This window comes from Crocodylus porosus, unplaced genomic scaffold (genome assembly GCF_001723895.1).
Source record: "Crocodylus porosus isolate Cpor-Errol unplaced genomic scaffold, CroPor_comp1, whole genome shotgun sequence".
Classification (NCBI taxonomy): Eukaryota; Metazoa; Chordata; order Crocodylia; family Crocodylidae; genus Crocodylus; species Crocodylus porosus.
Window position 1 is genome coordinate 8,084,441 of NW_017728932.1, and position 27,827 is coordinate 8,112,267.

Genomic DNA, 27,827 nt, shown 5'->3' on the forward strand with positions numbered 1-27,827 from the left:
AGATATGCATATAGGGGGAAACAGTAGTTATGCTGGGCTGTGAGGATGAAAGCTGAGAGTAGTTTAAAAGAAGATGCATCTACCATACATGCCCTTAATCACATAAGGGAAATCATTTATTTGGCATTTCATCTTTTGCCTTAATTCTAAAGCAGAGTAATAGAGACTAACCAGCCAAGAAGCTAGTGACAACAAAAGTGAATGGAAACCTTTTTAAACATTTCTGATTTTTTTTTTTTTAATTTCGGTTTTTAGGACTCTAGTTACGAACATTAACATCTATTTTTACTTTATGGTCTTGCACACATAGACACTTTCAGTAACAAGTATATTATCATCTTTTCCAGACTTCGGCAGTTGGAAGAGTTCTCAGTTAAATATACTTTTGATGCACAGAATCTGAAAGTACTGATTGGTTCCGCTGGAAAGAAAGGAGGTGCTTTGTGGCATATGCCATATTTTATGGTCCATCAGACATGAGTCCATCTTTAGCAGACACTAATGGGTGCCCTTTGTCTCTAGCGCTGAGTAGCTTGCACAGAACTATTCAGTTACACAGCAGACAAGCGTGAGCAACTAAACTGCTCTCAACACAAAAATAACAGAAACCTCATGCTTCCACACTAAGGATTTATCCTGCATCCGGGATTAATCAACACAAGAGATCTGTGAACAAATGGGGAGGAAAAGGTCCCAACAGAATCTTAAGTATGTGAACAGTTATATTTGTGAAAGTTAGACTGGTATAGCATAAGTATTTGAACAGTGTCAGCGTCATGCCCAATTGATAAGATTTAAAACTAAAGTCCTGGATGCTACATAAACACAGATCCTGCCGCATTTTTGTAAATGCACGGTTTTTTCCCTTGATTCTCCAGTCCAAATCTCTCTTTCCATCAGCGTGCTCGATACTGTTGTCTTCCACGCTTCACTTACGGGTCTGGCATTTCATCAGTATTGTGTCCATCAGCTTTCAAAACACTTTAGGATAAAAGACCTCAAGCATAAAAGTGTTTCCTTGCAAAGTGCATGAAAAGTAAACAAGATGCAGTTTGGCTCCTCTGTTTTGCTTGTTTGCAAAAATGCTTATTACGTCCCATTGACATTTTTAATATAAGCAGCATATGCTGCTTGTTTAGAAGGTGCACAGCACCATGCTGTCACTACAGAACAGATTTTATGCTGATATATTTCAGCAGCTAGAACTACAACATGTTCTTGCATAAATCTTTTTATTCTTGTCAGGCAAATGCATCATCACAAAGTTTTGCCTATTCACCTCTTTGGGAAAACATTACCAAACTGTCAAGATGTTTCAAATGTAGATCACATCTGAATCGTGTTGCTGAACCTACACATAAATCAGAGACAAAAAAAAAAATTATTTCCACCGTAACATCCTATTAAGAATGTGAGTGGGAGCCAAAATTGTAAAACTTCTAGCTATGCACCAGTGAGCCTGGAAAGTCTAAAGATGAAGGATGTCACGAGCAGGGATCCTGTTTTTTTCTGATTAAAAATCCAAAATTCTCCAATTAAAACTTGGCTCACAAGTAGAATGGAGTCACTTGGTCTCATTTTAGCCCCTGTGTCATCAACTTACATACAGTCTTGAAAGGCCATTGTGGACAGGAAATCCCACAACTAGTATAACTACCAGTACATACATATCTTGGGACTGAGGTAGACAGAGGTTTCCCAACCTAGTGCCATTAATCTTTAAGTACTACATTTATTCAACTTTTGAAAAAGATCAAATCAGTCTCCTTACCTTTACAATCTGTTTTCTAGTTCCTGTGCCCACGTTGCTGGCAACCAAGGTATCTGTCTGAAAAGGTGACTTTCCCATGGGCTCCATACATTGATTTTTGTTAGTACATGGCCAGCTGCTTGTAGTATTTAGCGGGTAAGCAGGGAAAGGCCTCTGAAAATTTATGTCCAATGAATCCACAGCTTCAAAGGTTTTCATCCATGACGGGACCTTTAAAGAGCAGAACACAAGAAACATTAATGTTCTCACTACGCCAATTCACGTTAAGCCAAGAAGAGTATTAAAATGCACTGATCTGGAATTATGGGCCCCTCACCCATTCCCCAACATCACCTCCTTTTGTCTTTAAAATGTTTCACTCTTCAGTCACTTCTACCTGGTTTGGGGCTACTGAAAGGACTGAGTCCATGTCACTGTTGCACTGGTTAAGTAAGGGTCTAGGAACTGCGTATATGGAATCCCAAGAACCTTATGACAAATTATGACTTCACCAAAAAATACCACACTGCTCTGAACAATAAGCATCACCCAGAAGAGTATGGACTAGAAAAAGTGTCAGTGATGACAAAGTTTTGCTTAAATATCATGAAATGAACAGAATTCATTTTGTTTCAACAGCCTTCATATCATATGGGGAGTTTGGGATTATTGTGTGTGTGAAAGGATTCCACTCACAAAAAGCTTCACAGATTTAAAAAGGCTTTTTTCAACCTCTCAAGTCACACTTTTCAAATTTTCTGCCAGTGGAATCGGAGAACATGTACGGAACCAAAGTAAATGCTGTACCTTTAACATACATTCACATATACAATTATTTTAGGGATTTCAGTGCTCTGTCATGGTTCATGCTGCCAACAGGATACTTGTGAGCAACTTCCATGATATGGGTGAGCTTACTACACAACCTATACTTAAGATTACACACATGTCCTAAGGAACAATCCAAGGATCCAATAACTTCATTCCAATGAGAGTAGAGCCCAGTTTGTTTTTCCTCCAGCTTCAGAGCATGGATTTCTGACTTCAGTTCCTTCAATCGATCTTCAAATCTTTTGCTCTTGTCTAAGTAATCTAACCTGCAGTCCACATGAGGAGAAGCCAAAGAGGAGTCAAATTAATCAGTGAATTGCTCAAAAAAGGACTACAGTTATTTTTAAAGCTGTTTCATTCTCCTACTTTATATAACCCGAAAGTTCTTGCACTCAGCTTTTGGGACAAGGCCATTCTGGGCTTAAGTCTAATGATACTACACTAGGGATGAATTTGACACATATAGTGATTTGTCATTTATCTCAGTCCATTTGTACTTCTAACACTTGATCCCATAGGCTTGACAAAATGTTCCCCTTTTGTTTCATAGAGGGGAAAGGCTTTCAGTGACACTGGTTTTAGTTTTGGCTGTTACTATGGTCATAGTGCTCACAGGAAGTTTGCAGATTTTGGTTTCCTTGCTGAGGGGACAAGTGGGAACAATGAGAAATAATCTGCCAGCTCCACTAAATGTTTCTCACTAGACACAGGCCAGGCAGTACTAATAAATGTTTCTGATTCTTTCGCTGTCAGCAAATGGTCTATCAGCTGTATACAATATGATATAGTACACACAGGGAAGTAAGCATCACTTTACCTGCAGAAAACTTTTAACCTCTTGATTCTCTCTAAAATCTATGTTTGACAGCAGTATATATAGGATCATTCTGAATAACCTTTTGGCCAGATTTTAAAAGTCAGCATTTAAAGAAATACAAACAGTCACATCACAACAGTACAAATCAATGATATGCTTAGTCCACTATTCAGTGTCCAAAACAAAGCACTGCAACCAGTGCTGCAAAGGAAGGAAAAGCCCTCCTTGATGCACCAGGTCACTTGTACAATACTATAACTCAACACTAGAGGGATATTTATATCCTCTTATGCACTGTTACCCAAGCAGAGTAGCTGCTACCAGGAAAAAAACGTGTCTTTAAAACAGAAATTTTGTATTCATCAAGGCTTGATTCTTAGAAAACATCTTTTCTCTTTGTATAAAGCTAGTTGCTGTAAGATGCATCCATGATATGAATAGGAGGGCATGATCCTGCACCAGTAGAAAGATTCACCATGAGGCCAAGTAGATTTATTCCACCTCTAGTTTCTAAAATGAAGACTGCCTACTTTGTTAACATCTAGGAGCACTGTGGTACCTCTCTCTTTCTATCTCAAAGGACAGTCTCTTCAGGTCTATGTCTTTTAAATCCAGCTTTACAGATCCCTTGTCAAAGTTGACATCTCTGGTGTCAGCAGGTGAGTGATGAGGATATCGGGCTACATGCTGAAAGATTAAATGATATCAGAATAAGTTTATACCATAAGCAGTATAATTTGAACAGTTTTCTTCATTGGCAAGCAGCATCCCCAGCTTCTACAATATTTTTTTCTCAAAGTTGACTTCTTTAGTGCCAAGAGGTAAGAAATGAGGATAGTTGGTTACATGCTAAAAGATTAAATCTGTCTTCTCCGAGATAAAGTGCTCCACCCCACATATTCCGCGCCCCGCCCCCCCGAGTGGAAACGAGGTGACGTACAGGATAATTCAGCCGGGTTACATCCAAGAGTTTCTGCTTTGCTTTCCGTTCCGCTTCCCTGGCTTCGTGCAGATCCTGTTTGAGATGTTCAGCTTCTTTGGCTCTGTCAGACAAACACTGTGATGTATGCAGCAGATTTCAAACACAACAGGACACCGATTTCAGAGTTCTCTGCCTAACTAGCTTTTTGAGATCAAGAGCTAGGAACTTCTACAAGAGCCTTTCCTCAACAAAACGGTGAGGGTGAGTGTGGTAACATGGGACACCAGAAACCAGAAAAAGCAGGAGATGACACTTGAGGACAATGGTGCATTAGCTGGCTGACTTTTACGTCCCTTTCATATCCGATATTTCTATGGACCCAGTTGTTCACCTACTGACTTGGAATTCCAAGACTCCTGACTACTAATTAACAAAGATTTTATCTAGGAAGTTAGGTTGAAAAGTACATGCTCTCTATTTTGGGAAGATGTTTGATACTGTCCTGCCACACATGAAGAGCCTCAGGGATGAGGTGAGGAGCACTGAGAGGCATGCCATCAACATCAGGACAGCATTAAGCCTTCAAAATCTGCCCTATAGTGCCAAAGGAATATATATTATTTACAACAGGGTTTATGTTAAGTGCATCACATTAGTTCAGGAAAGCTGTAATAGAACTTGTCCAGCTACGCTAATTAGTTTAAACAGTCTCCTCAGTACTAGTAAATAGAATTAGCCAAAGACTTGTGGCTCACTGTAAGTGAAAGGTGTTGCCTATCATGTAAGAGCATAATTGACCTCGATACCACATAACACCCTCCCCATCTTGACGTCTTACCTGTTGCATTCATTATAATAAAGTTATGTTCACCTGGGTTAAGTACATAAACCAGTTAAGTACATGACATCTTTCAGCCCCTCTGTCTGCTTTGTAATATAACTACTAAATTCAGCTTCATAGCAGGCACCAGAAACCATGAAGGGGACCATCAAGGCATTGCTATTAGACACCTTGAAATTCACGGGGGCTACTCAGTTTGTGGGCAGCTAGTACCCCAGAACTGATAGCGATGGAGATGTGTTATTCAGCACTTAATGTGCACTGCTTACACCAAGTTTGTGTAAGCACGTAATCTTTTTGCAGTCCTGAGGCTATGGAAAGAGATACTAGTCTCTTTCCAGCCTAAGATCTCTGCCTGATTGTCTGTTGTTTAGTCTTTCTGGCACAAATCTCAAATATGCTGGGATGAGGTGAAACTGTATAAGGCATGTTAAGGTTCAATAGCCAGGAAATGTCACTTAGGAAATGCCTTCTTCCATAGCTGGGCTCTGAGAAGACATCCACATATTTCATGAGTAGCCCAGCCTCCCAATGTCACACCCACAAGGAAATCTAACCTTCGGTCCGACTCTTTCACCAGCTTCACTGCAATGAGCTCTGCCTCCCGCATCTTCTGCTCCATCAGCCGCTTCTCCTCCTTCGTCTTCAGCGCTGTGATCTCCAGCCTCTGCCGCTCTTGTTCAGCTTCTGCAGCACTCTGGGCCAGCAGTTTGGCCTCGTCTTCTGCAATCTGTGCTTTCTCAGCCAGCAGCTCTGCTGCTTCCTGGGAGCGGAGCTAAGACAATCTTTATTAGCTACCAGATGCAGCACACAGAAAAGAACAACAGCTACAGTCAGCTTCCAGACAGGATGCCTTTCCCAATGCATCAAGGGATAAAACATTAACCCTTTACACAGCAAGGACCAGTACATTTCTCCTTAAGATCTCTACACTGAGGACCAGGAACAAAGAGCATGTCTGCAGAGTTTCTTCTCTCTGCTCACAGATTCTAGTCTTCCCTTCTGCCCGTGTTTCTGTTACACAAGCTCTCTCCCCTCTAGCAGGCTCTCACCCTTACGCAGTCCTGGACCAAGACTGCACCTAAATGTGCAGAGCATCAAGAGCCATCTCGCAGCTGCCAGGTTCACCAGCTACTGGGCCAGGGTGTATTTGAGCCAGTGCTCAATGCTAACTCCTCCCTACTGTCTGCTCCCAATGCAACCTGCCTTCTTCCTCTCTGGCTCCTAGCCTAAGAGAGGGGTTGGAACTAGCAACAGGTAGAAGTGAATGATTTCCAGGGGAAAAAAAAAGATTGAGCCAGGCCTGGCTCCTCCTAACCATCCCTATATTCTCTGCTCCCCATTAGCCCAAGGCATTCCATCCTTTCTTGAAGAATAACCCCAGACTCCTGGCTGGGGCCATAGGAAAAAGGGCTTAGAAATCCAATTGTCCCCAAGGTCTAATGACATTTACAGTCTACTGTAACACTCACTAGTGCTTCATTGGCTTGCCTGGCTTCATCTTCCAGCTGGAAGAGACGCCTTTCCAACTCTTCTTTGGCTCGCTCTGCTTCTTCTCTCAGCTGCTTCTCCCTGGCTAGCCTCTGGTTCTCCATCTGGGGAGGTAATGAGCAGTGTGAAAAGTCTGCAGATTTGCAGCATAGTCCGTGCTGGAATTGGGATCACAAAGCAAACTGGGCAAGGGCTTCTGAAGTGCTGAAATGATCCTGCTGGACCACCGCCAGCCAGCATCAGTTAGGCATTCCATGCAGTGCCCAGTCAGCACACGGGCATCAAAATGAATCCCTGGTCATACAAAACAGATCTTCATAGGGAGCACTCATGTCACCCCTTCCCCTCCACTCTCACTCTTTCTTTCTGTCCCACATCTTCAGACGTCCCATGCCTGATCGAAAACTCATGCACATACGTGACGGACAGTAAACAGACACACAACTAGGTTCTCCTATGTTCATGATCTGAACAAATATGGTAGATAATATAGGTATAATGATTGGACCAATTGGAATAAAATAGACAATATTTTGAGTAGTGAGAAACAGAATCCACCTTTTTTCTAGCCTTTTCCTCCCTGGCCTGTGCTTTCATTTGCTGGATCTCTATTGAGTCCACTTTCCTCCTCCTCATAAACAGATCATGGTTTCCAATACACAGATGCAAAATCTGCAACAAACAAAACAAAAAAATGACTGCAAACCCACCTGCACAGCAGCAAGGACGATAAAGAACACAGCAAGGAAATGCAAACAGACATCCTACTTGGGGCAAACAGCAATGCAATCAGGAGGTCCTTTCTCTCCAATAAAAGTAGGAGTGCAGGGTTACAGGTTTCTATCCTGGCAGGTACGACATTGCCTGGTTCACAGGCTAAAGGTGCCTTCGCTTTTCCGTCTCCACTTTTTACTCCACTACAGTTGGAAGAGGAGAGGCAACTGGAATTTATCTAGAGTGAGAAGCTAAAAAAGCAGGGCTCCAGACAACAGGAGTGTTGTTTCTTCCTACTGTATCCCAATCTACGTCTCCATCACTCCCCTAAAAGTCTCAAGCCTCTTACACAACTCTCCACCTGGAGCTGTTATAAACAAAGACAAACCCAACCCCACAGGTCAAACAGAATAATCTATAGACAAGTCATGTGTTCAAGCTCAAGTTCCGATTCCCCTCAGGAAGTGTGGTCCTCCAGGCTGCCCTACATCCATTTTTACCAACTCACTTTCAATGCTAGTTGTTATAATGGCCACAGGTCTCTTAAGTATCATTGAATCACAGAGAAGTAGGGCTGGAACGACCTGCAGAGGTCATCTAATCTACACCCCACCCTCCCCCAGCACCAATACTGTTGTGGTCTTTACTGCTACATGACCATGAAAGCCATCCTGAACATAATATTTTTTATTCTGATATCACTCAGCACAATTGAGACTGATACTTCATTCAGACTGAAAGCAGGTCAGTGTGCTTACCAGTTTATTTACTTTGAGCTGCGAGGAAAAAAACTTGAAAACTTCTGCCTTTTTGTCAAGGGGTTTAATTGTCAACTGACAAGAAAGAGAAAGGAAAGAAAGAAGAGATCAGAATCACTACAAAGCTCAAATATTGAATACTGCTGCAGACCTTAACTCAACCCCACAGACATTAACTCAACTTTTCCCAACTGTATAGGGGGAAACCAGAGCAGAGTGAGTTATGGCTCACTCAAGGCCTCAGGGACAGAGCTAGAACAGAGACAAGAGGACCGGAGCTCACCGTAAGAGTTCCTGTCCCAATCTCAATCTGCTAAACCCTCAGCAAAGGGACCAGTTAAGATGATAATTTTTGTGATGTGACCACACGATTCTAGATTAATACCACCGTACTCACTGGCTATTGTTACTTTAACTTAAATCTCCAGGAGAAGCCATTGGTTTAACAAATTCAATATAATCAAGCCCACCCTCAAGAAGTATCCAACACCTTCAATTCAAGTTATTTCCACCATGAACAAAAAGGGGAAGACATGACAAAACGGCTTTTGAACATAGGGAAACTGATAGAGTTTTTTCTTCCTTATTTTGAGCCCATCTTCCAGGCTGTTTTCTGATGAGCTGGGCAAAAGCTGACACCCTGCCATACATCTGGGGCTTCACTTCCTTTGTTGTGTGCAGCATAATAAAAGCAAGTCCATTCTTTTAGATCCTGTTTGCTGTGACTCATAGGTTAGCACTCTATTCAACACATTGCAAATGACTGCATAATCTCAGCCCAAGTCGTCTGAGTCATTGAGATCATAACTTGTTATAGCTTGTTTTGCCCTGCAGGTAACAGCCACAATTACAAGAAGCAGGACTGTGAATTCAAAATAGTGGAAGCTTTAAAAACATGCATGGCTCTGATTTTAATACAAGGCAGAATTTGGACCCCAAGTGTTATAATAAAAAAAAAAACCATACTGAAAAAAAAGAACAGCTATGCTCTGCTTTTATGCTTAATTTTATTTAGGCTTGTATTCCCTTCCCAGCCCACCCTCCCAGGTCACAGTCTTCTGATAGCACGTCTTTTTACATTTAAAAATTTCTCACTTCTCCCACTTCCTACCCTCTATGTGCTGTACAGAGGATGATCTGTACTCTGTAAGTGAATGTTAATACTTATGAGATGGGCTAGATTAAAAGTCCTGAAGACTGAACCTTCCACATGCAGACAAAACAAGTGGAACCTAAGGGGATGTGTAAACCAACCCCTTCATGCCTTCCCTTGCCAGTGGGCTTCAGTGTAACCTAGAGAGAGCACCTCTGTGAAAGAAAATGGTATTCAGTCTTCAGGGACACTTCAACCCCTGGCTTTCCTGCTGAGACAAGTGCTCCCACTTATGTATAAGCCTTTGCTGCTGGAAAATGAACAGATACTATCATCATTGTTGCACCAGGGTCAACCAGTTTTTAGATTGTAATAATAGGTCCGGTTTTCAGTGCTGCTGAATGTTCACAGCTCCTACTACTTTCAAGGGAGCAAAAGCGTGCAGCCCAGACCCTTAGTTTTGTAACAAATCTTCCGACAGACAGACACACAGACAGACAGACAGCTTCCAGTCCAGTACAAAGAGCCCATACTCACAAAACAGAGGTCCATCCTACCTCTTTCTCACTATAGGAAATGTTTCTGATAGCACTCCACTCAAAAGACTTATTTGGAGAGAACCTGTTATTTATGCTGTAGATATGAATACCTTTGGCATCAACTCCAAGGAGGAGATCTGTATGGTTCTTACTTTGCTGCAAAGGAAAAAATAAATAAGGCAATAAATGCTATTTCTAGTAGCAGGTATTATCTCATCCAGCAGTGTGTTTATTCTAAGCAACGTTATTGGTATCTATTAGGAGCCAGGGTTTCCAGCACAAAACAGGTTTGTAAATCCATCGTCACCACTGGCTAACTAACCTGTTCCTTTAGCTCTTTCAAAAGAGGTCCATACTTCTAGATCCTTAGGTCCCAAACTGCATCCCTACCAAGGATTTATTATATAGACAATTAAACCAAGCCACAGAAGGGCCTGAAAATAGTGACAGCACCAGTCACCAGTAGAGACAGAAACAGAACCTAGGAATCCCGACTCCTGGCACTAGAACACGCTGGATCTAGCTAGGCTGCAGGTTTAAAAACCACACTGCAAGAATCTATACCAATTAGAAATACCACTCAGAGACACTTACAGCAATGGGAAAGTAATTGACACCATACATCTCCAAGTCTTGTGCAATTTTCAAATAGTTCATCTCTGCTTCATCCCTGCAAAACAGATCAGAGATCACACCGGACAGTCATGTAAACTCCAGCCCCTTTCTTCAGATCAAATTACCCACTACTGTTTTAATTCAATTCGATTGCTCTTATGGTTTCTCTCTGCAGTGTTTATGAGCTATGCTGTTAAGTGCAAGGTCTATTGCTCAGAGCATGGAGAGCAAAGAGCAGCAGCATCTAACCAGGATAATCAACGTAAAGCTTTACCTACTTTGTTATGTGCCAGACAGAATGACTTTTACTGATTTTTGGTATCTGGCTCTGATCTCAGCCCAGCATGTCTATTTTATCGTTACCGCCAACCACTGACTAGCGAGCTCTATAACACTGCCTTCCATGACTCAAGAGTATCTCCCTCAGGAAGCATAAAAATTGCTATGGTTCACTGACAAGCACGGATGCAAGAGGCACCAAACACCTGTGTGGACAGAGCCCAAAACAAAACACAGAAGCTGCCCTGTGCCAAGTAGAACAATCTCTTCACTCAGCAATCAAGGCCTCACAAAGCAGGTAAAACAATAATAAATAGTGAGGAAAGAATATTAATCAACTTCCAGGGCAGTCAGAGAAGGAAAGTAAATTAAAGAATTTTGTGCATATCAACTGAGCCAGGCAACTCTTTCTGCCCATATTATTTCCCTCAGGTTTTTGTTTTACTTCCAGAGGCTTCAATGTTAGTTGTAAGAGCCCTTGCACATCCACATGAAACAGCACCAAAACTAACTACATGCTGCTGAACAGGTGGATTCTGTCCAGTCTCAGTTTTATTTACTAGCTAAGTACCTAGATTTCTCTAACACCCTGGTACCTTCTTTGTGATTTCCGAAAGAAGGTGCACCACAAAATCTGGTTTCTTCTCTCTGAAGGTGGAGCCTCGTTTGTGCCTCCTGAAAGGTGTTGAAGGCCTTACCCCCACCAATGGCTTCAAGACAGGCTCAAGACATTTAGCCGCTCCCATGAGGGCCTTTGCACCTGACATGAGCAGGCCCTTAGGACCCAAAACTACCATGTTTTTACTTAGGAAACAGAATGGTGATAAACAGCTGAGGTTGGAGTCACAGATCCCATCTCTCACTTACGCTAGCAAAACTCAACTGGAGCCAACAAGATTGCATGAGTGTAACTGCCATGCCCGTGACATCTCCAAGACTGAAGTGTGTTACTGTACCTGGCAATGCCCCTGTGTTCTGCATACCAAGCTGTAATCTTCTCTTCCCACATTTCTGCCGTCAGCTGATATTGCCTGAGAACCTACAAAGAAGGGAAGGGGTTGGATATCTATAGAAAAGGTGAGAACAGGCACTGCCCATGGGTTTACTATCTGGCTTCCCCTGGTGTGCAAATAATATCACGGAAGTTCACAGTTCTTGCCATATCCAAAGCAACACAAGCACAAAAATGCATTCACACGCACAGAACAAGTGGCGGGTGATCCAGCCAGTCCCAAGAAACGTACGCCCCTCCACATAGCTAAGTAAAATGTTCATCTCTATTCATGGTAAATACTTACTCTTTTGGGTAACAGCTCATCATTGGCCAAAAAGCCAGGTTCGTGGAAATTTGGATCATAGTCACCATACTGTCCCAGAAAAAGGAAAGAAGAAACTTTACTATGTGCAGAATGCTGAAAGAATTTGGTGGCTGCACAGCTTCTGTCTACAATGATCACCTAAGACAGTAGGATTTTTTAACTCAACCTGAAGAATGAAGTCCTGCCCAAGTAAATAGGCTTTACATAAAAGGATGCCTAAATAGGTTATCAATGTGGAATCTACCCCCAGCCTTTTCACAAGACGTATGGTTCCAGCACTGCCAACCTACGGAACGGCAGGACCAGTTATCATGCAAACTAAAGATCCAAGGACCTCTCACTGACCTGCTTCCCCAGGCCCAGCATGGAGCCCACTTCAGCTGCACTCAGGAGCTGGGGGACTTAGCTGGCTCAGGTACTTTTTCTGCAAGCCTGCATCCCCACATAGGACTACTGATGGGGAGGGTGAGAAGAACAGGCTGTGTCCTGGCCTTCTGCCACAGTGTGATTTTGACCCCTGAGGGCAAATAAGGCTTGACACAGATGCTGAGCACGTGCTGTGAAATAACAAGTGTTCTCTATTCTCACAGATACCATTGTGAACTCAGGGCACCAGGCATCTGCAGTAGCCATGGACACTTTCTAAAAAGAGCTAGACTGTAATGCTACCTTGGAAAGAAGGTGTTATGACAATGCTGTGTACAGAAATGCCAGAAGCTAGTTGTTCATATTCTTGAGCTCTGCTTCTTAGCACTTTAAACAGGTTCAGAGACCTGGATCTAGTTTTAGCCTCTGGATTGTTAAAAGCGTCATGTAAAATAGCAAACAAGTCAACTCAGCCTTAATTGCAAGTCATTCTGTCTAACAGAACATCCTTTTTTCTGCAGTACACAGATCTCCCAGCTTGGCCTACTTTTTCAGAGCAAATCTAGTGTTGAACATGTCAGTTAACAGCAGATAATTATGTTTGTTTAAAAATGTAATAAAAATAAAAAAAATTTGTACACAGACCTTAGCTTGAACAGCATACGAAGCCAGTAAAACTGTAGCCTCTGGAGAGCAGTAGATTTCTTCATCCAATATTTGTTTCTTAACCTAAGGATTAAAATAATAAATAAATAGCACCAAAGTATGAAAAATGTTCCAAATTCAAGGTTTGTATCATGCCTAAAATGGAAATCAAACATGCCTAGACCACATCCTGGCATATTTAACATGGTAGTTAATTATGAGTTAACAAAACAAAAAAGGGTATTTTGAAAACAGTATGTAGGCGTAAAGCACAACCACTGTATGATCAAAATAAAAGCACTAGTTTTTGAGCTCAGTGCTAAAATGAAAGCATTTGTTTTGGATGGGTAAACTACCACACAGTAATGTGTTTCCTTTCTGCAATGTATTATTGCTGGCACTGGATTAAGATAGTTTAGCTACTTCCATCATAAATTTTCATGCTGTCAAACTTCTGGGTTTCCTGCAAATGTCACTTTTACATTAACTGGCTTTCTAAAAATCTGCACCTTCTTATTCTTTAGCTATCAAAAACAAGATGCACTCAAACCACTAATACATTCCAGTAGCCTTGATTTCACTTTACCCAAATGTTTCCATGTTAGTATATGGAATTATAGAAACTTGTCTAGTTTACAGTGCAGGAAAGTTCATCAAATGCTTGTAAAAGGCACTTTTGGCAGGCAGATCCAAAATAATTATTCAATTTTATCTGAGAATTATTGACATATCCCAGCATTTCCCCACCAAAGCAAGTGTTCAGTGTAGTAATTAGAAGCTTGATTCTAAATTATATGAGAACTATTTAACACCACTCTGGCAGCAAAGTGGTTTCCGCATCCCGCCCCCCACCCCCCCCAAGGTGACAGAGAGGTGTGAAATGGGTCCTTTACACTGCAACCCAGCTGTAAATGGAAATCATGTTTCAAAGGTAAGTGTTAGACTGGAGGCATCATTCCAACAGCAGTAGGGAAATCCACTGAAAATATAGCAATCAGTTTGCTTGCTGCCATAAATTACCCTAAGCTTTAAAATGATAAGAATGGGTTTCTTCCATAAATTCAAGAAAAATTTAAGGGTGAAGCTCCGAACCTAGTATCATCAGGTTTATTCATCAGGCCTCGTTCACATAAGTGGAATGAATCACCAAGCTCCTGCTCCCATTTATCACCTACTCTTAGCACATATATCCTGGAGGGAAGCTATAAACAAATCTTGCTTTCAGCATTATAAAAAAGGGCAGCTAACTCCTCAGCTACTGTGAACTGGCATAACTCCCATTGTCTTCTACAGAGCTATACTGGATTTCACTAGCTGAGGAGTTGCAGCACTGTATTTAAAGGGGCAGTGACAGGTAATTTAGATCCAAAGATAAAGGTTTCTTACAAACACATATCAACTCAACAAAGTTTAATTTAATAAAATTGTTTTCAATCTTATCAAAAATAATCCCCTGGTTATAGAGTTCTACAGTGCTTGCAATCCATACGGTGCATCTTCAATTCAGTTCATCTATAAGGTGCAACTCTGTTCTGCCTTCTGTCTGACTCCAAGCTAAGAGCTAACTTCTCTGAACCTGTACTAGGGAAGCAAAGCCAGCAAATGAGCAGCCCGTTACAGCTGCCCAAGAAAGTCCAAGTGCAAGAAGTGAAGAGGGAGCAAAAGGAGGATCATACATAAATGGTAAGAGGTTAGATAGTTCAGAATTCCTTCCATCTTAATGCTTTCTCAGTAACACAGGCAAATTACCAACCATTAGGCCGAGTTGCAACAGAGCCTATCAATCCTGCAACGGCTTCATCAGCCATCTTGAGAACCACAGATAAAGCAGTCATGGAAGACAATCGTCCTCATCTATGAGCGATTGCCAGTATATATAGCTATATACTAGTGGAGTTAGGTTTGTTTTAAATTTTATTTTTATTTGATGGTTTAAAAGGGAATTGAAGAGCGCAATTCACAGACCTCCCCCCTCCCCACACTTTTGCATGCAAATTTACCCTAATAGACAGACAGGAGTTAAAAAAAAAAATGGAATTTGCAGCCTTAAATTCTTCCATAACAGAAGGAATGAATGACCTGGGGTAATACTTACTTATCTTTAAAATATGCATTGGAACAGTAGGTCCTGTGAACTGAAATGAACCGTCCAGAAAAGGCTTTTATTAGAACTTTATTTTCTGGTGAGCGCAATACATGTATTTGAGTTATAGTGCAGGAAAACTCATTTCTAAGCTGCTAAAATGGAAAGAATGACAAGGTTTTTCTTCCAAACTGGAAAGCTATAGTTTTCATATTCCATCACACATATCATCTTTTACAATTGAAATGGACTCTGGACAAATCCTGCAGAAAATGTCTCTGAGTTTTTAATGAAATCTTACAAACATGCAATTGTTCTCTTGCAAACAGGCATAAACGGTTCAGTTGTATAATTTTATTCAGGCATCGCAAAACACTCATGCTTCATTAATATTTAAAAGGTGTCAATAGCCTATAAAGTCATAATCAGTAGGCATCCAGATGTCTGTACATGTTTCTCCTATTAGTATCCAGGTGCAATCTTAAGTTCTTACTGTCAGGAAACTTTGCAAGTTCAAATTTGTTTTTGTCTTGTTTTTCTACTTCGGAACGAGAGGAATTCACTAATTGCATATCTGAAAGTCAAAAGCCAGTCGAGACAGGTTCGGAGGGGGAAAACTATAACCCAAAGCAAAAATCAGGATTAAAAGGAAGGAGAGGGTGAGTTCTGAGCCTGTCATCTCTTTCCAAGATATCTTAAGAAACAAGTTGTCAATTCAAAAGACTGCACTTGAAAAGACAGTTCCAGTCAATATATTAACCCTTGGAACAATGGCATTTTCCATAACTGTAGAGACACACCTATAAAACAACAAGTGTGCTTACATACTTTTAAAGTGGCATGCAGACAAATCTTATCCTATACCCCAGGATCCTTGCACAGAAATCCCTAGGTCAAAAAGCAACAGAACTGCCATGGTCCTGCTACAAAAGGAAAGAAATCTGTTCAAAAGCTGTACAGGAAGCAGTATTCCACAGGAACTCCAAACACACCAGGAAAAAACTTCGGATGTAGTTGGTGAGAGAATGGATGAACGGATAGACAACGGGTCGCTCAATAACTGGCCAAAAACTCAAGCACCGTATATACCAATTACCATGGAGTGACAGCGTGGCTTCTCTGCTCCAGGTGGGTGGAAGCAAGATAGGCTGAGGTCCCCACCACAAACTTGTTTATTCATCACGGTATTAATGTTGCCAACTCTGACTGAAGCTATTCCGGGGGATTTTTTTCTTTTTAAAATATCCCGTTAAAATCTCCCAGATTGCTTTCAGTAGTCACCGGGAGATCGATGCCAATTCCAGTAGACTCACAGCCAATCTGGGAGGGCTGGCAACCCTATACAGCATCTAAGAATTTGGCCCACCGTCAGTAGTTGCCAAAGAACCCCATCCCTCTCCAGGACAGTATAATGGGAGTGACCAACCTGACAACAAAGTCAGAAAGGTATCTTGCACAAGTGATTATTTTTAACCGCTTTCCACTCAAAGAACATGCAGAACTCCAGAAAGCCTCGGACCAGAACTGGGAAGTGTTATTTTCCTAAATTTTTGAGGGGAAAAACCAAGGCACTGAAAGGATACATGGCTTATCTAAGATTTCACAGTATATCGACAAAACTAGACATGAAACCCAGAAGTCCTGACCAAAGAATTTTGTTCTCACAGCTGGACAACTGTGCTTCTGAAAACAAAGAACAGTCATCATTCCTCTAGTAACAGTGCCTCAACAACTCCACAATGGAAAATTGTTCCATTATCCACAGAGTTTATCCCCGCTACAAGAGTGTCATGGTGAGCGGGGTTCATTACATCAGCCAGAGCACTGGGTTTCCATTAAACTCCTAGTGGTGAGGAAGGTAACTCCAACTGGCTAATTGGACTGGCAGGATTCAAGAGCAGGCCAGGTGCCCGAACACTTTGGAGTACCACTAAAATAGTGTGCAATGAATAAGCACGATGCTTAAAAACAGTTGTATGGTACAGGGTATATTGTTTGCTTGCTTATTTGAAGAGCAAAGACAATCCAATGTTAATTCATCTGTAATAAATTTCCAGAAGACTGGAGCCAAGGGCCTGGCTAGCACTGCTGATTTTCTCCTTTTTTAACCAAAAACATTTTTTAATTCCAATAAAAATAGCAAGTTTGCCAAACAGCTTTGTTCAATTCAGCAGGTTCAATTGTACAGAGGGTACATGTTAAAAGACCCTTCATAGACTGGGACCTGAGCACCGAATCCTTAAAGGATTCATGAAGTCTTATACTGCCAACAAAACAAGTTTTGAAAACCTCCATTTGGGACAGGTTGTCGGCTTCCAGGAAGCAGAATGAAAAACAAAACCAAAACACAAAACTTTCACAGCATGGACATACCAAGCACTAGCAGCAGGGACTGTATTCACCAGTTTGTTCCACTGATTTTTCTAGTCTTCAAGCAACAGCCCCAGGGCACAACAAGATTTACAGCCCTGAAGACCAGTAAGGACTTAGAAAATTTTAACATTTTTGTGTGTTTCTTATTTCAGCTATGTTTCTTCCTTCTCTTCCCATAGGAGGGAAGCCATAGGTCTACTTGAAAATTTTACACACACTTTGCTAGGGACACAGAGGTGGTTAGCTGTAAAGTCCTAAATCAGGCAGAAAGCAGGGAAGGATGACACCTTATATTAACTGGCTCAGAAGCCTGAGTTTTCATCACTTTCTTCGTCAGATGTCTTAGCATCTAATGAAGTACGTTGTTTCTTGTGAAAGTTTGCACCTCTCTGAACCAGTTAATCTCAGGTGCTACCCTGCTCTACCTTCTATTTTCCTAGGAGGAAAGCAAAGCTTTTTGTTGTTTGTGGTTTTTTTAAGAGGCATCTGAACTAAAATACAGTGACTCTACATGTAAGGGGGGTTACTGCCCAAAACACTGGGTATGAGTCGCCCCTGGGGTTGTGCATCTGAATAGCAGAATATCCACAGTTAGCAAAGACACCAGGAGAACAGAAGCTACTAAAACTTAAATAGGCAGGTCCAGCCAACAGAGGTTGAGCCATACCAGCCTGGGGAGTGTTCTCTATTCAAAGCAGGATATCCCATAGACACTGCAGCATGACAGGGAGGACTAAAACTACTCCAACAAGAATAAACGCAATACTATGCAAACAATGAAAAGGGTGGGGTAAACAGAGCAAACGATAATAGTTAGATGACTCTCTCCTCACCTGCAGGAAGAAGAGGTGCTGCGTGATTTCTTGCAATAGCTCCTCTTCCACTTTTTCAGGGTAAAATTTAGCTAAAAACCGGAAACTAATTTGGTCTTCTTTGGGGATTTCTTGATCTAAAACCTGTTGAAAAACAGAATCAGTAGGGAAACTAGAGCATAAAGGCCTCCGAATCAATTTCTAAATGAACGGTAGAGAACAATCAGCATTCAAGATAAAGCAGGGCTTTCACATGTCAACTGAAAGCACGCTGCTGCTTGTAAGTGTAAGCATCACTACTGTGCAGCAAGGGAATCTCCCAATGAATTATGTGGGCTAGGTTATACAGAAGGTCAGACCAGATGATAATGATTCCGTCTGGCCTTACACATCTGGAAATCATAGGTCATCACTAAACACAAGAGCTGTTACTTTTGGGGCTAAAGGTGTAACTTACTTCCACATGCCCTAGCTGAAAGGTTTCTCTGTAGCTGTTTTTACAGACCAGTGGTTTTCCATACCTTTTTATCCATCTTTAACCAGGTGCACATTCCTTTTATTGTATATTGCAAGCCAAAGAACCAAGTCTCTCTTAGCCCTAATGCTCGACAAACCAGGTCAAATAAGTCCTTTCCCTTCCACTTCATCTAGAGGGGAAAAAAACCAAACAATGAAAATGAATTTTTAAAATGCCATTATTTTAGCACGTGCGTCCTAAAGCACACTGTTGCAATGCACGGAAAGGTAACTCACTTGCCATTTAGCAGCTTATTTCACATCCTTTCAAGTAAGGTTGTTGATATTATCTAACAGTTACAACAAAATCATGTAGTCTTTCTAACGTATTCTATTTCCATGTAGAATAACTGCAGTATTTACCTCACAGGGTGTTACAAAGCTTCAGTACTATTTGCAAATTAGTACCAAATCAATCACATAAATCAGAAAGACAAATGGGGGTTGAAGGAGGGACTGCACAGAAAAGCAGCAAGGCCTGAAGGTCATAGGTTAAATCCGCCCATAACTTCAATGAAAGCACATGAAGGACAATGCTGGCACCTTAATTATGTAGGTCACTGTCATTTGAAGTCACTGAAATTTTGCCACCCTTTTCAGCAGAGGTCAGATTCAGCCCATAACAGAATCATGATTTGCTGCATCCAGAAAAAAAACAACAGATGATCTAATCTATATTTAGCTCTATCATTAGCAAGGGTGATTAGGTAGCATAGGTGCTTATGGAAAGAAGGCTTTGATTAAGGGTCCTGAAGTTCACAGATGCACACTTTCATTTTTTTTTCTCTGAAAAGACTCCACATTTTTTTTACTTATTTGGGTGGATATTAAAAGTGTTTCTGTCCAATAATATGGGCCAGCCACTGAGGACCTCATGGTAAAAAAAAAACAAACCCCAAAAACTTAAGATCAATATTTGGACAGGGAGAAGGAAACCATCCTAGCAACTGAACCAACATTTGAGGGAAAGCAGGAGGATAAATCCAGTTCATCCAGTTTATTAGTGAGGACCTGAGCTGTAAATAATATCCCCAAGCCCTTTACTTTTGTGACCTTACCTAAACTATTTTGATCAGTGTGCCACAGACTCCTATCACTTGCAACTGGGTTCTTTAATCATGGAATAGCCTTTAAAAACCAAGAATTATATGGGATTGCCAGTTCTTCATTCATGACACAAGGCTGTCAGGTCTCCCAAAAAAAGTCATGCTCAAAAGAGTCTTTCCCACCTTCTTTTCCTATAGTTGAGTAATCAAGTGATCTATTGGCTTTCTCTACATCTCAAGAGTGCAGCCCAATTCAATCCATGAGTGATCGACCATGAGATGTATTATTTTCTGCCTGTGGCATCCCTTGCCTCTCTTTTCTACAGCCAAGATTCCTTGATCCACTTTATTCAAGAGACTTAAATGGTAAAGAATTTGGCTTGAATGTCCAGATTTATCAATTTCTTTTGTTCCTCAGAGAAAATGAAAGCTTTGACTATCTAAAAAGATAATTCTGCCTCAAACAGCTACACCTGAGTATAGATCCAGTGCTTAGACTCAGAAAGCCAACAGGGGCCTTTTTGAGGATAAAACCCTAGCCCCCAACTTAAGGAGGTATCGTCCTGGACCTCGTACAACAAAAGCTCTTAAGACCTGCTCCAGCAGACCCTGCGTGCGCACAATTTCCATTTAAGTCAGTGGGAAATGGCCAAAAAATAACACTGTACAGGGCTGTCATTTGTACACACTTACACATCAATGTAACCAAGATTGAAATCAGACTGAAGTTTCCACCTGGTATAATGCCATTTATCTATACTCTTATGCTCCAGTCATACTGATTTTACAGAGTCGGCTTTAGGATTTTACTAAATATATTTAAATCAAAGGTGCACAATGTACAAGTTTCTAGCATAATTATGGTCTGTTGCCTTCTGATAACATATGTTTTTGAACAACCAGTGCTCTAATAACAGGAAAGGATGCCCATCACAGGCAGCAAGCCTTTGGCTGATTTTACTTGTGTGATTGTCATTTCATATCCACCCACCAACACATTCTGATAAAAATGTAAAACTTCATCTTGAATACATTAAATTGTACTCATCATGACCTCTATGAACAAAGACAAGCTCAGGGGCAATATAAGCTTCTTTCTCTCAGCACACCTTCATCTTAAAGTTAAGGAGACTTATCACAGGGGTAAGTTTCATAGAGAAATACAATTTAGTCCTACAATCAAGAGATCATTTAGTCCAACTGAGATCAAGCCTGTGACCTTGGTGTAATTAGCTCCATGCTCTAAGCAACTGAGCCAGGCTAAACAGCCATTTGAAAGGAGAGGGAAGTTCTGTTTGCACATCCGTTCAGTCTCTGGCCTCTCTGCGGGCAACAAATACTAAATGGGTTTTGCCCACTGGGACCTCGGCTGACACCACCCAACTTGCTTCACACAGGTGTTCAGTGGCACATAGGAGAGTAAACCTTGCCTACATTACTGAAGCGGGTAGAATTCTGATTTGAACCCAATGACCCTGATTCTTCACCACTGCTGTACATCTGCCTATTCAGTTGCATCTCTGCCAAGTGAGTGAAAAGCTACCATTCTGTTTTGATAATATTTTGCACCTACTTTGCACAGGCATAAGTGAATGTACAAAGTGCAGATCCATGGAAAATCAGGCTCATAATTTCACTCTTATCCTCCTTAGCCACATAGTTTCTTTATAATCCATTACTTTTCCCCTCAAAGCTGTTTGTAGTTCTATTTGGAGCTTTCAAAGTCAGACCTTGGTAATGGGAAGATACAGATTCTAACTCTTTCTGGGATTATGCATAGGAAACTTACCTCACAGCTGAACTCCATTTCAGCATCCATTGTTACAACTTTGACTTTAAAAGTCTTTGGTTGTTTCTTCTTCAATCCTCTAATAGACATATTTTGTAGCTTATCAGGATAACTGCACCTGGAATTAAGCAACACAAGTCACATTAACAATATCACAAATTGCAATATATGGCTTTGCATTGCAAATCTAGCAATATTTTCTGGGACATGTTCCAATATAGAATATGTCTAACCATGTTAGAGGAAATCATTCTTGATTGTGAGCCATCTCAGAATACCTAACATCAAAAAGTGATCTAGGCAGTGATCAATAAAGGAATTTAAGATTTGAAGTTTAGGAGGCCTAGAGATTGTTTTTTAATCTATTATTCAAATGAAGTTTGCAACTGTTCCAGCAGATTTAAGTAAATATTAAAGAGTAAAAACACTAGAATGAGTAACATTCAGCTGTAATACAGCAAGCCCCAGTTATCTGCCTCTTACCACCAGCCAGGGCATTCAGAAATACCCAGATCCAGTTGCGTGGCTCTGGACAATCAAAGAATAGCAGATTCGTCACCTGTTGCAGTATTTCAATACAGATGTCACAGATGTTACAACTGTTATAAACAGATTTTGTGTTGCCCTAATACATATGACATTGCATTTGTCTTCTGTAGGCCTGGACAAAATTCTGTTGTCCAAGGCAGGATCTCTGTTGCATACTCTTTCTGTTCCCCAGAAGAGACTGACATCAATGGCAGCTCTGAGTGCAAAATATACACTGGAAATTTACAATGTTGATCAGATGGATCAATACTAAGTTTAAACCTCTCTATTTGTTATTACTCCCTAAGCAACAAGCTTGTGGAATTTCATGTTACAGGCCCCGTCTCACTGACCTAAAACATACCAACAGTATACTTGGTAAAACTATACAGCACACACACACTTTTTCCTTTCAGCATATATATGTCAATTAAATCAAAGTGGTGAAAGGTATTTAAACTGCTTATCTGCATTGTACAGTGCTTGCAATATGAAATGCGTTCCATTTTGCGTAATATATTTTACATGTGTATTTTAAGCACAGTTGACCAAATGCCTTTTATAAACCTGCATAGAAAATATGAACTAGCTCCACAGCCAGCAGGACATGAAGCAGTTCGCCATAGCTCTGCATTAGGCTCAGAAAAACATAATTTGAGAACAATATAGGACAACTCAAAACTTCCGGACTACTTATGGAACAAAAGGTTTAACAATTCAGACATGGGCCATCTAGTTAACATCTGCAGGCCGTATAGGCCAAAAGGAGACTGGAGCATTTTCAGTTTTCTAAAAGACAAGCCTATTGTTATAGCATGGCAGACACCCAATCTTTCCTTAAGACATCCCAAATAAAGTTCTCATTTGAATGGAAAAGTTTCATTTGTCTGGACCTTCCAAAACTTTATAAAGCATCTGTGTCCTTTCCTTCTCTTCTGCTGAGCTGTAAATTGGCACACAGATGTCCTGAATATTTTCCTCTTGCACCTCTCATTCAAGAATCACAAAGTGCTTTGTAATAAAAATGCAAATATGCATTTCCTTGTTACAGACATGGAAACTCAGGCGGGGAACAGGTCAGGGGGTTCCCCAGAGTTACCTGGTTATCAATGGCAGAACTCACAATAGCTTCCCAGGAGAGAATGCAACTCCGTGCTAGCCAGCAACAAGCCCTTCAGAGACACCACGAAGATGCAGCCTCTGCTCGCAGCCCTGGCTACTCTACACTTGGCACTAGATCCATGCACCCAAGTTGGATCCCAGCTGCACAGATCTCTCTGAGCCTTAATACAGTCAAAGGTAAAACCAACAGTCTGCCCACACTTCAGCTGCCATAAACCTCAGGAAGACTCCCCACTGAAACTACATGAAAGAGCAGTTTAAAGATACCAATGCCTTTTTAGGTTCCAATCCGTCAAGACGCTCAAGATTTGATCAACACGTACAACAGCAACAAGGCCTGCTGTAGTCACAAAAGGTCACTCTTGAGCTTTTTCTTATAAAGGTTACTACATTTCTACAGAATATGACAGAAAAATTAATCTAGCATTGGTACAAGAGTTAAAATGTTAGAATCCACCTGAACCGAAGTCATAAAGGCAGAGGGATCCTCCAAGTGCCAGTTGTGCCAAGAAAAATAAATAATGACTGTAGGCAAGAGAGGGAGATAATAATAATAAACCTTATTTAATGTGTATACTTCTGATTCATCAAATCAATTAAATGGGTATGCTCTAAAGAAGTTCTCAACTGTTTCAGACTTATGGAACCCCTCCAAAACTTTTGTGAATTGAGCGACACCCCATTTCAAAAAACAACTTACTAATTACAGTGCTTACCTCCTTGCAGAGGGGACAGGAAGTCAGTAATGCCAACTCTCAAGAAAAAAAAAAATCACAAGCCTCCTGATTTCGAAGTCAAATTAACTCTGACTCATGATGTGATAGAGGGATCAAATCTCAGGATTTTTTCTTCTGACATGGATACAGTGTCAAGCTCGTAAGTCTGTGGAGGGGAAGCGGTAGGGGGAGAGGGAAGAGGCCGGTGGGCCAGCTCGAGACCCCCCCCCATAGGGAGGAGGAGGGAGGGAGGGAGGGAGTGGGTTTGGGGTGAATGGGGCCCCAGGGTTAGGACAAGTCATGCAACAAAGCCGTGGCTGGCTGGCTGTGTGCATGTTTCTGCGTGTCTGTGCCACTCCCAAGCCACAGCTTCCCCCCCAGTACTTCTGCTGCCCCTCACTCCTGACCCACCACACCCCACATCCTGCAGGGTGCGCGGGGACCCCTCTTCTCCAGGGCTCCACAACTTTGCAAATAACCCTTCCCCCTCCACACACACATTTCAAAAATAGCATTTCATGACTCACATTCCAAATCTCTTGATTTTTAAGGGTCATCTCATGATTTTTGACATGGTGGGGTTGGCAATACTGCAGGAAGTGGAGGTGAAAAACTAGTCAGGTAGGAACTGAGCATGAGCCTGCACTTATCTGCTTATATCCTCATACCTTGGGTCACACTCCAAAGGATCTCAAGGCACTCCTAGGTACCCCAGGACCGTGGCTGAGAATCACTGCTCTAACATGGAGACAGCCAACCATTTTCTACTTTTTTCTCCATTGGGAAAAAGCTAATCAAAGCAATACATTCCTCTGCTATTTAACTGGGATGTATCAGAAGTTATCCAAGTGATTCATTTTGACTTCATCACTTTAACTATAAATCAAAATGTGAAGTTCAATAAAGATTGTGTTAACATTTTCAGAACAATTTTATTGTTCAGAATTCTCATTTCATGAGAAATTTTAGAATTTCATTTTGATTCAAGAAACTGCAGAGTGACAGAGAAGGGAAACTCCAGGTTTCTACTAGCTGTATTCTCAAGGGAATAGAAAAGGAGAGAAATTTTCCAACAGGTCAGTCTAAGGCTCACTGGTTATTTCTTCTTTGCTAGCTAATGAAGAGTAATTATACTGAATCCAGCATGTAGTTACACGAGTTTGTAATCAGTGCAAATTAAAGCAGAAATGGGTGCTTAAAGGAGGAAGCATTTCAAATGAAAAAAACCAACCTTGCAGGACAACATGATCAAATTTTGAAATCCTTTCTTTAAATGCAACAGTGATAGAAAATATCACATTGCCTTGCTACTAACAACCACTTAAAATTGTGAATCATTTGCAACTGAATTTACCTATGTAACTCCCAGGAAAACAAAGGCTACACTGGAGTGCCAAAATAGTCACGGCACATACACATAGCATAAAAGAACACAAACCACAGCAGGTACCTAGGGAAATTGAAATGAAAATCTGACAATCCAGGAATAGTCAAGAAATGACCAGCTATTCCCACACCCCATAATAACTCCAAGAATGATTTCAGCTCCACTTGAAAAATGAAAATAGAAATTGCAGTGACGCTGTAATTTAATTGCAGGAACAAAATGACAAAGATCCTGCCTTTTAGGATGTGCATCTCCAAGCTAAAAATGGTCCACTCTGAAATTACACAACTGACCTAAATAATCAGTCTTCATTAGACTGCTGTCTTTTCCACTGTTGCCAGTAGACAAACCCAGTAACTAGCACCTACAGAGTATTGAGGGGAGGATGAGAAAAAGAAACAACAGCAGCAGGAAGAACTGGCAAGGTGACTCTTGCAGTGCAGGGATCATAGTCAATGTATACAGGTGTGCATTACACTTTGCTGCTGAGAACCAGCCTGGGACATATCACTGCTCTGAGTTTATCAAATGCGCTAACAAGTCAAAACTTTAAACTGGCAATGCCAACTGAAAACAGAAGTGGGAATAAGAGAGAAACAGCAAACCCGGTACCCTTAACACAGCCACTGGAATTAAATTACAGAAGCAAGGACATTAAAAGGTAATGACAGCTGTAATCAGCTCTCTTGAAGGCTGAGTTGTTTGGCTTCAATTTAGTACTGCCAGGGCACCCATGGGACTTTGAATATAAAATAAACTTTTGCACAGAAATGGCACTTGCTTGAATCCTGCTGCAGTCGGTAGTGAGGAAGGTTTTAATCACCTGACCACGGCATAGCGGTCTCTTCCAAAGGAGAAAAGCATTCAGGTTTCCCTTTCACACACACGTACAGCACTGCCTTTAAACAGAAATTTTGCTAGGCAAACGGGCCACAAAGTGAATCAAGCGTCAGCTCCCCCCTCACTCCTAGAAGTGATTTTGTACTTCCAGAAGAGGGTTCAAGCATAATCAGGAGGCAAGGCCTAGCTATCCCTGGACAAGTCAGTCTGCCAGAACGACTGTCGAGCCTTTTACACACCGCCGCCCATGCCAGGGAACGCAGCACCCTTGGACGAAGAAGCCGCTGTGTGAAGCGCTTTGATTCCCTCCAACCAAAGAAGGTGCCAGACACCCCAGTGACGAACGCCGGCAAGGGAAATACAGCTCTGCCAGGTCTCGTCACTACTGAAAGTTACGGACACTTTCATTCACAAGTCCCACCGCTTCACCCGTTTCCCACCCCGCTCTCCAAGGTGTCTATGCCGAAGCCCAGAAGCGGCTGCAAATCAACGGTTAAAGAGAAAAGTGGCGCTGCATTTCTTTTATAGCAAATCGACTTCCCCAGCCCAGTCGAGTGATGTTTTGGCAAATCATTCACGGTTTTAAAGACGGAAACAACCCTCCTCACCTCTCGGATAACTTCTTACGCATCTAAACCCCTCAGTTAAAGAAACGGGGGGACAAGTCTGTTCCCAGGGGGGAAACACCACTTTTAATCCCAAAGCGCGCATGTCCCAGGGCGCGTCGAGGTCCCGGCGACTGCTGCGGCCGAAAACGAAGCGCAGGCAGGAGGCTAGCAGCGGATCCGCTTCCCTTTGTCCCTGGTGAGCTGCAGCATGCTGGCGCCCGGGCAGAAATCAAAGGGGTGGCTTTCCCAGGTGATGGGAAGGGCTCTTCACTGTTTCCTGCCTGCGCTGGGCGGGCTCCTCCCAGCTCTGCTCGGCGGCGCTGTCAAAGCACCGCTGCCAGACCCGCCAAACCTGGACGTGTCCCCGCGCGGGGGCCTGGCACGGGACGTGAGGGCCTGTCTTTCCTCAGGAAGCAGCGACCACCCCCCGCAGGGGAGGCGGGGCACGACCCCCCCCCCGGCCCGGGACAGGGGAGCGGCGACGGGGCCGGGGTTGACCACCATCCCCACCCCTCGCGGCCGCGGGCCCCGCCCTCCCGCGGGCCCCGCCCCTCCGCTTCCGGCGCGGCGCCCCGCCTCCTTGGTGACGTCGCGCTACTTCCAGCGTCGGCTCCGCTTCTTCCGGTCGGTGTCGGTGCAACCGGGGGGTCAGTCGTCGGCCGGTGCCGGGTCGGGGGCGAGAGGCGCGCTTCCTGTTTCCGGCTCCAGTCGGGGCCTGGCGGGGTGTCCGCGCTCGTCCCGTCTTTGTCTGGACCTCGACAGGGCTCCGGGGGAGGCGTCTGGAGGGACCAGCCGGGGGTGCCAGGCCTGCCTTCCCCTGCTGCCGCTGGTGCCACGTCGAGTAGGAACAGGTGCGACACAGAGGCGGGGTCTCCTTGGAGACCAGCCCGGGACCCCCGTGGGCAGGCAGGACTGGCGGGGGCGGTGACGGTGCAAGGCCGGGGCCGGGCTGCAGCCCGCTGGTCCCTGCGACGGGCGCCGGTTCCCTGCCCCGTGGGATCCGTTGTGGACGCGCGCGCACAGGCTG

The 27,827-nt window shown here is 42.5% G+C and overlaps 1 protein-coding gene across 3 annotated transcripts; it reads right to left on the reverse strand.

Moving 5' to 3' along the window:
- Positions 1–210: 210 nt before the first annotated feature.
- Positions 211–27,167, reverse strand: LOC109317051 (merlin-like). Of its 3 annotated transcripts, none has more exons than XM_019545495.1 (18): positions 26,801–27,167; positions 21,600–21,717; positions 18,770–18,895; positions 18,270–18,392; positions 12,981–13,064; positions 11,949–12,017; positions 11,607–11,689; positions 10,351–10,426; positions 9,775–9,912; positions 8,125–8,199; positions 7,211–7,324; positions 6,634–6,756; positions 5,719–5,936; positions 4,339–4,441; positions 3,958–4,085; positions 2,697–2,847; positions 1,772–1,981; positions 211–1,351 (listed from the first exon to the last, which is right to left on the reverse strand). In XM_019545495.1, exons 1-18 carry the CDS (start codon positions 26,821–26,823, stop codon positions 1,316–1,318), a joined length of 1,998 nt encoding a protein of 665 aa, XP_019401040.1. In that variant the 5' UTR covers positions 26,824–27,167; the 3' UTR covers positions 211–1,315. The 3 variants fall into 3 exon arrangements, with proteins under 3 accessions (XP_019401040.1, XP_019401039.1, XP_019401041.1); XM_019545494.1 differs by lacking the exon at positions 26,801–27,167 and adding an exon at positions 26,176–26,575; XM_019545496.1 differs by lacking the exons at positions 211–1,351; positions 1,772–1,981; positions 2,697–2,847; positions 26,801–27,167 and adding an exon at positions 26,176–26,579 and having other exon boundaries at positions 3,993–4,085; positions 4,339–4,455.
- Positions 27,168–27,827: the final 660 nt, after the last annotated feature.

What these genes read in the sequence shown, in the direction of transcription:
- LOC109317051 (XM_019545494.1), bottom strand. Translation starts at nt 26,216, where the DNA reads ATGCTTTTCTCCTTTGGAAGAGACCGCTATGCCGTGGTCAG. An exon ending in ATGAGCTGTTACCCAAAAGA is followed by an intron (nt 11,690 to 11,948) that starts GTAAGTATTTAC and finishes CCTTCTTTGTAG; the next exon opens with GTTCTCAGGCAATATCAGCT. An exon ending in AGCTCAAAGTAAATAAACTG is followed by an intron (nt 7,325 to 8,124) that starts GTAAGCACACTG and finishes TGTTTGTTGCAG; the next exon opens with ATTTTGCATCTGTGTATTGG.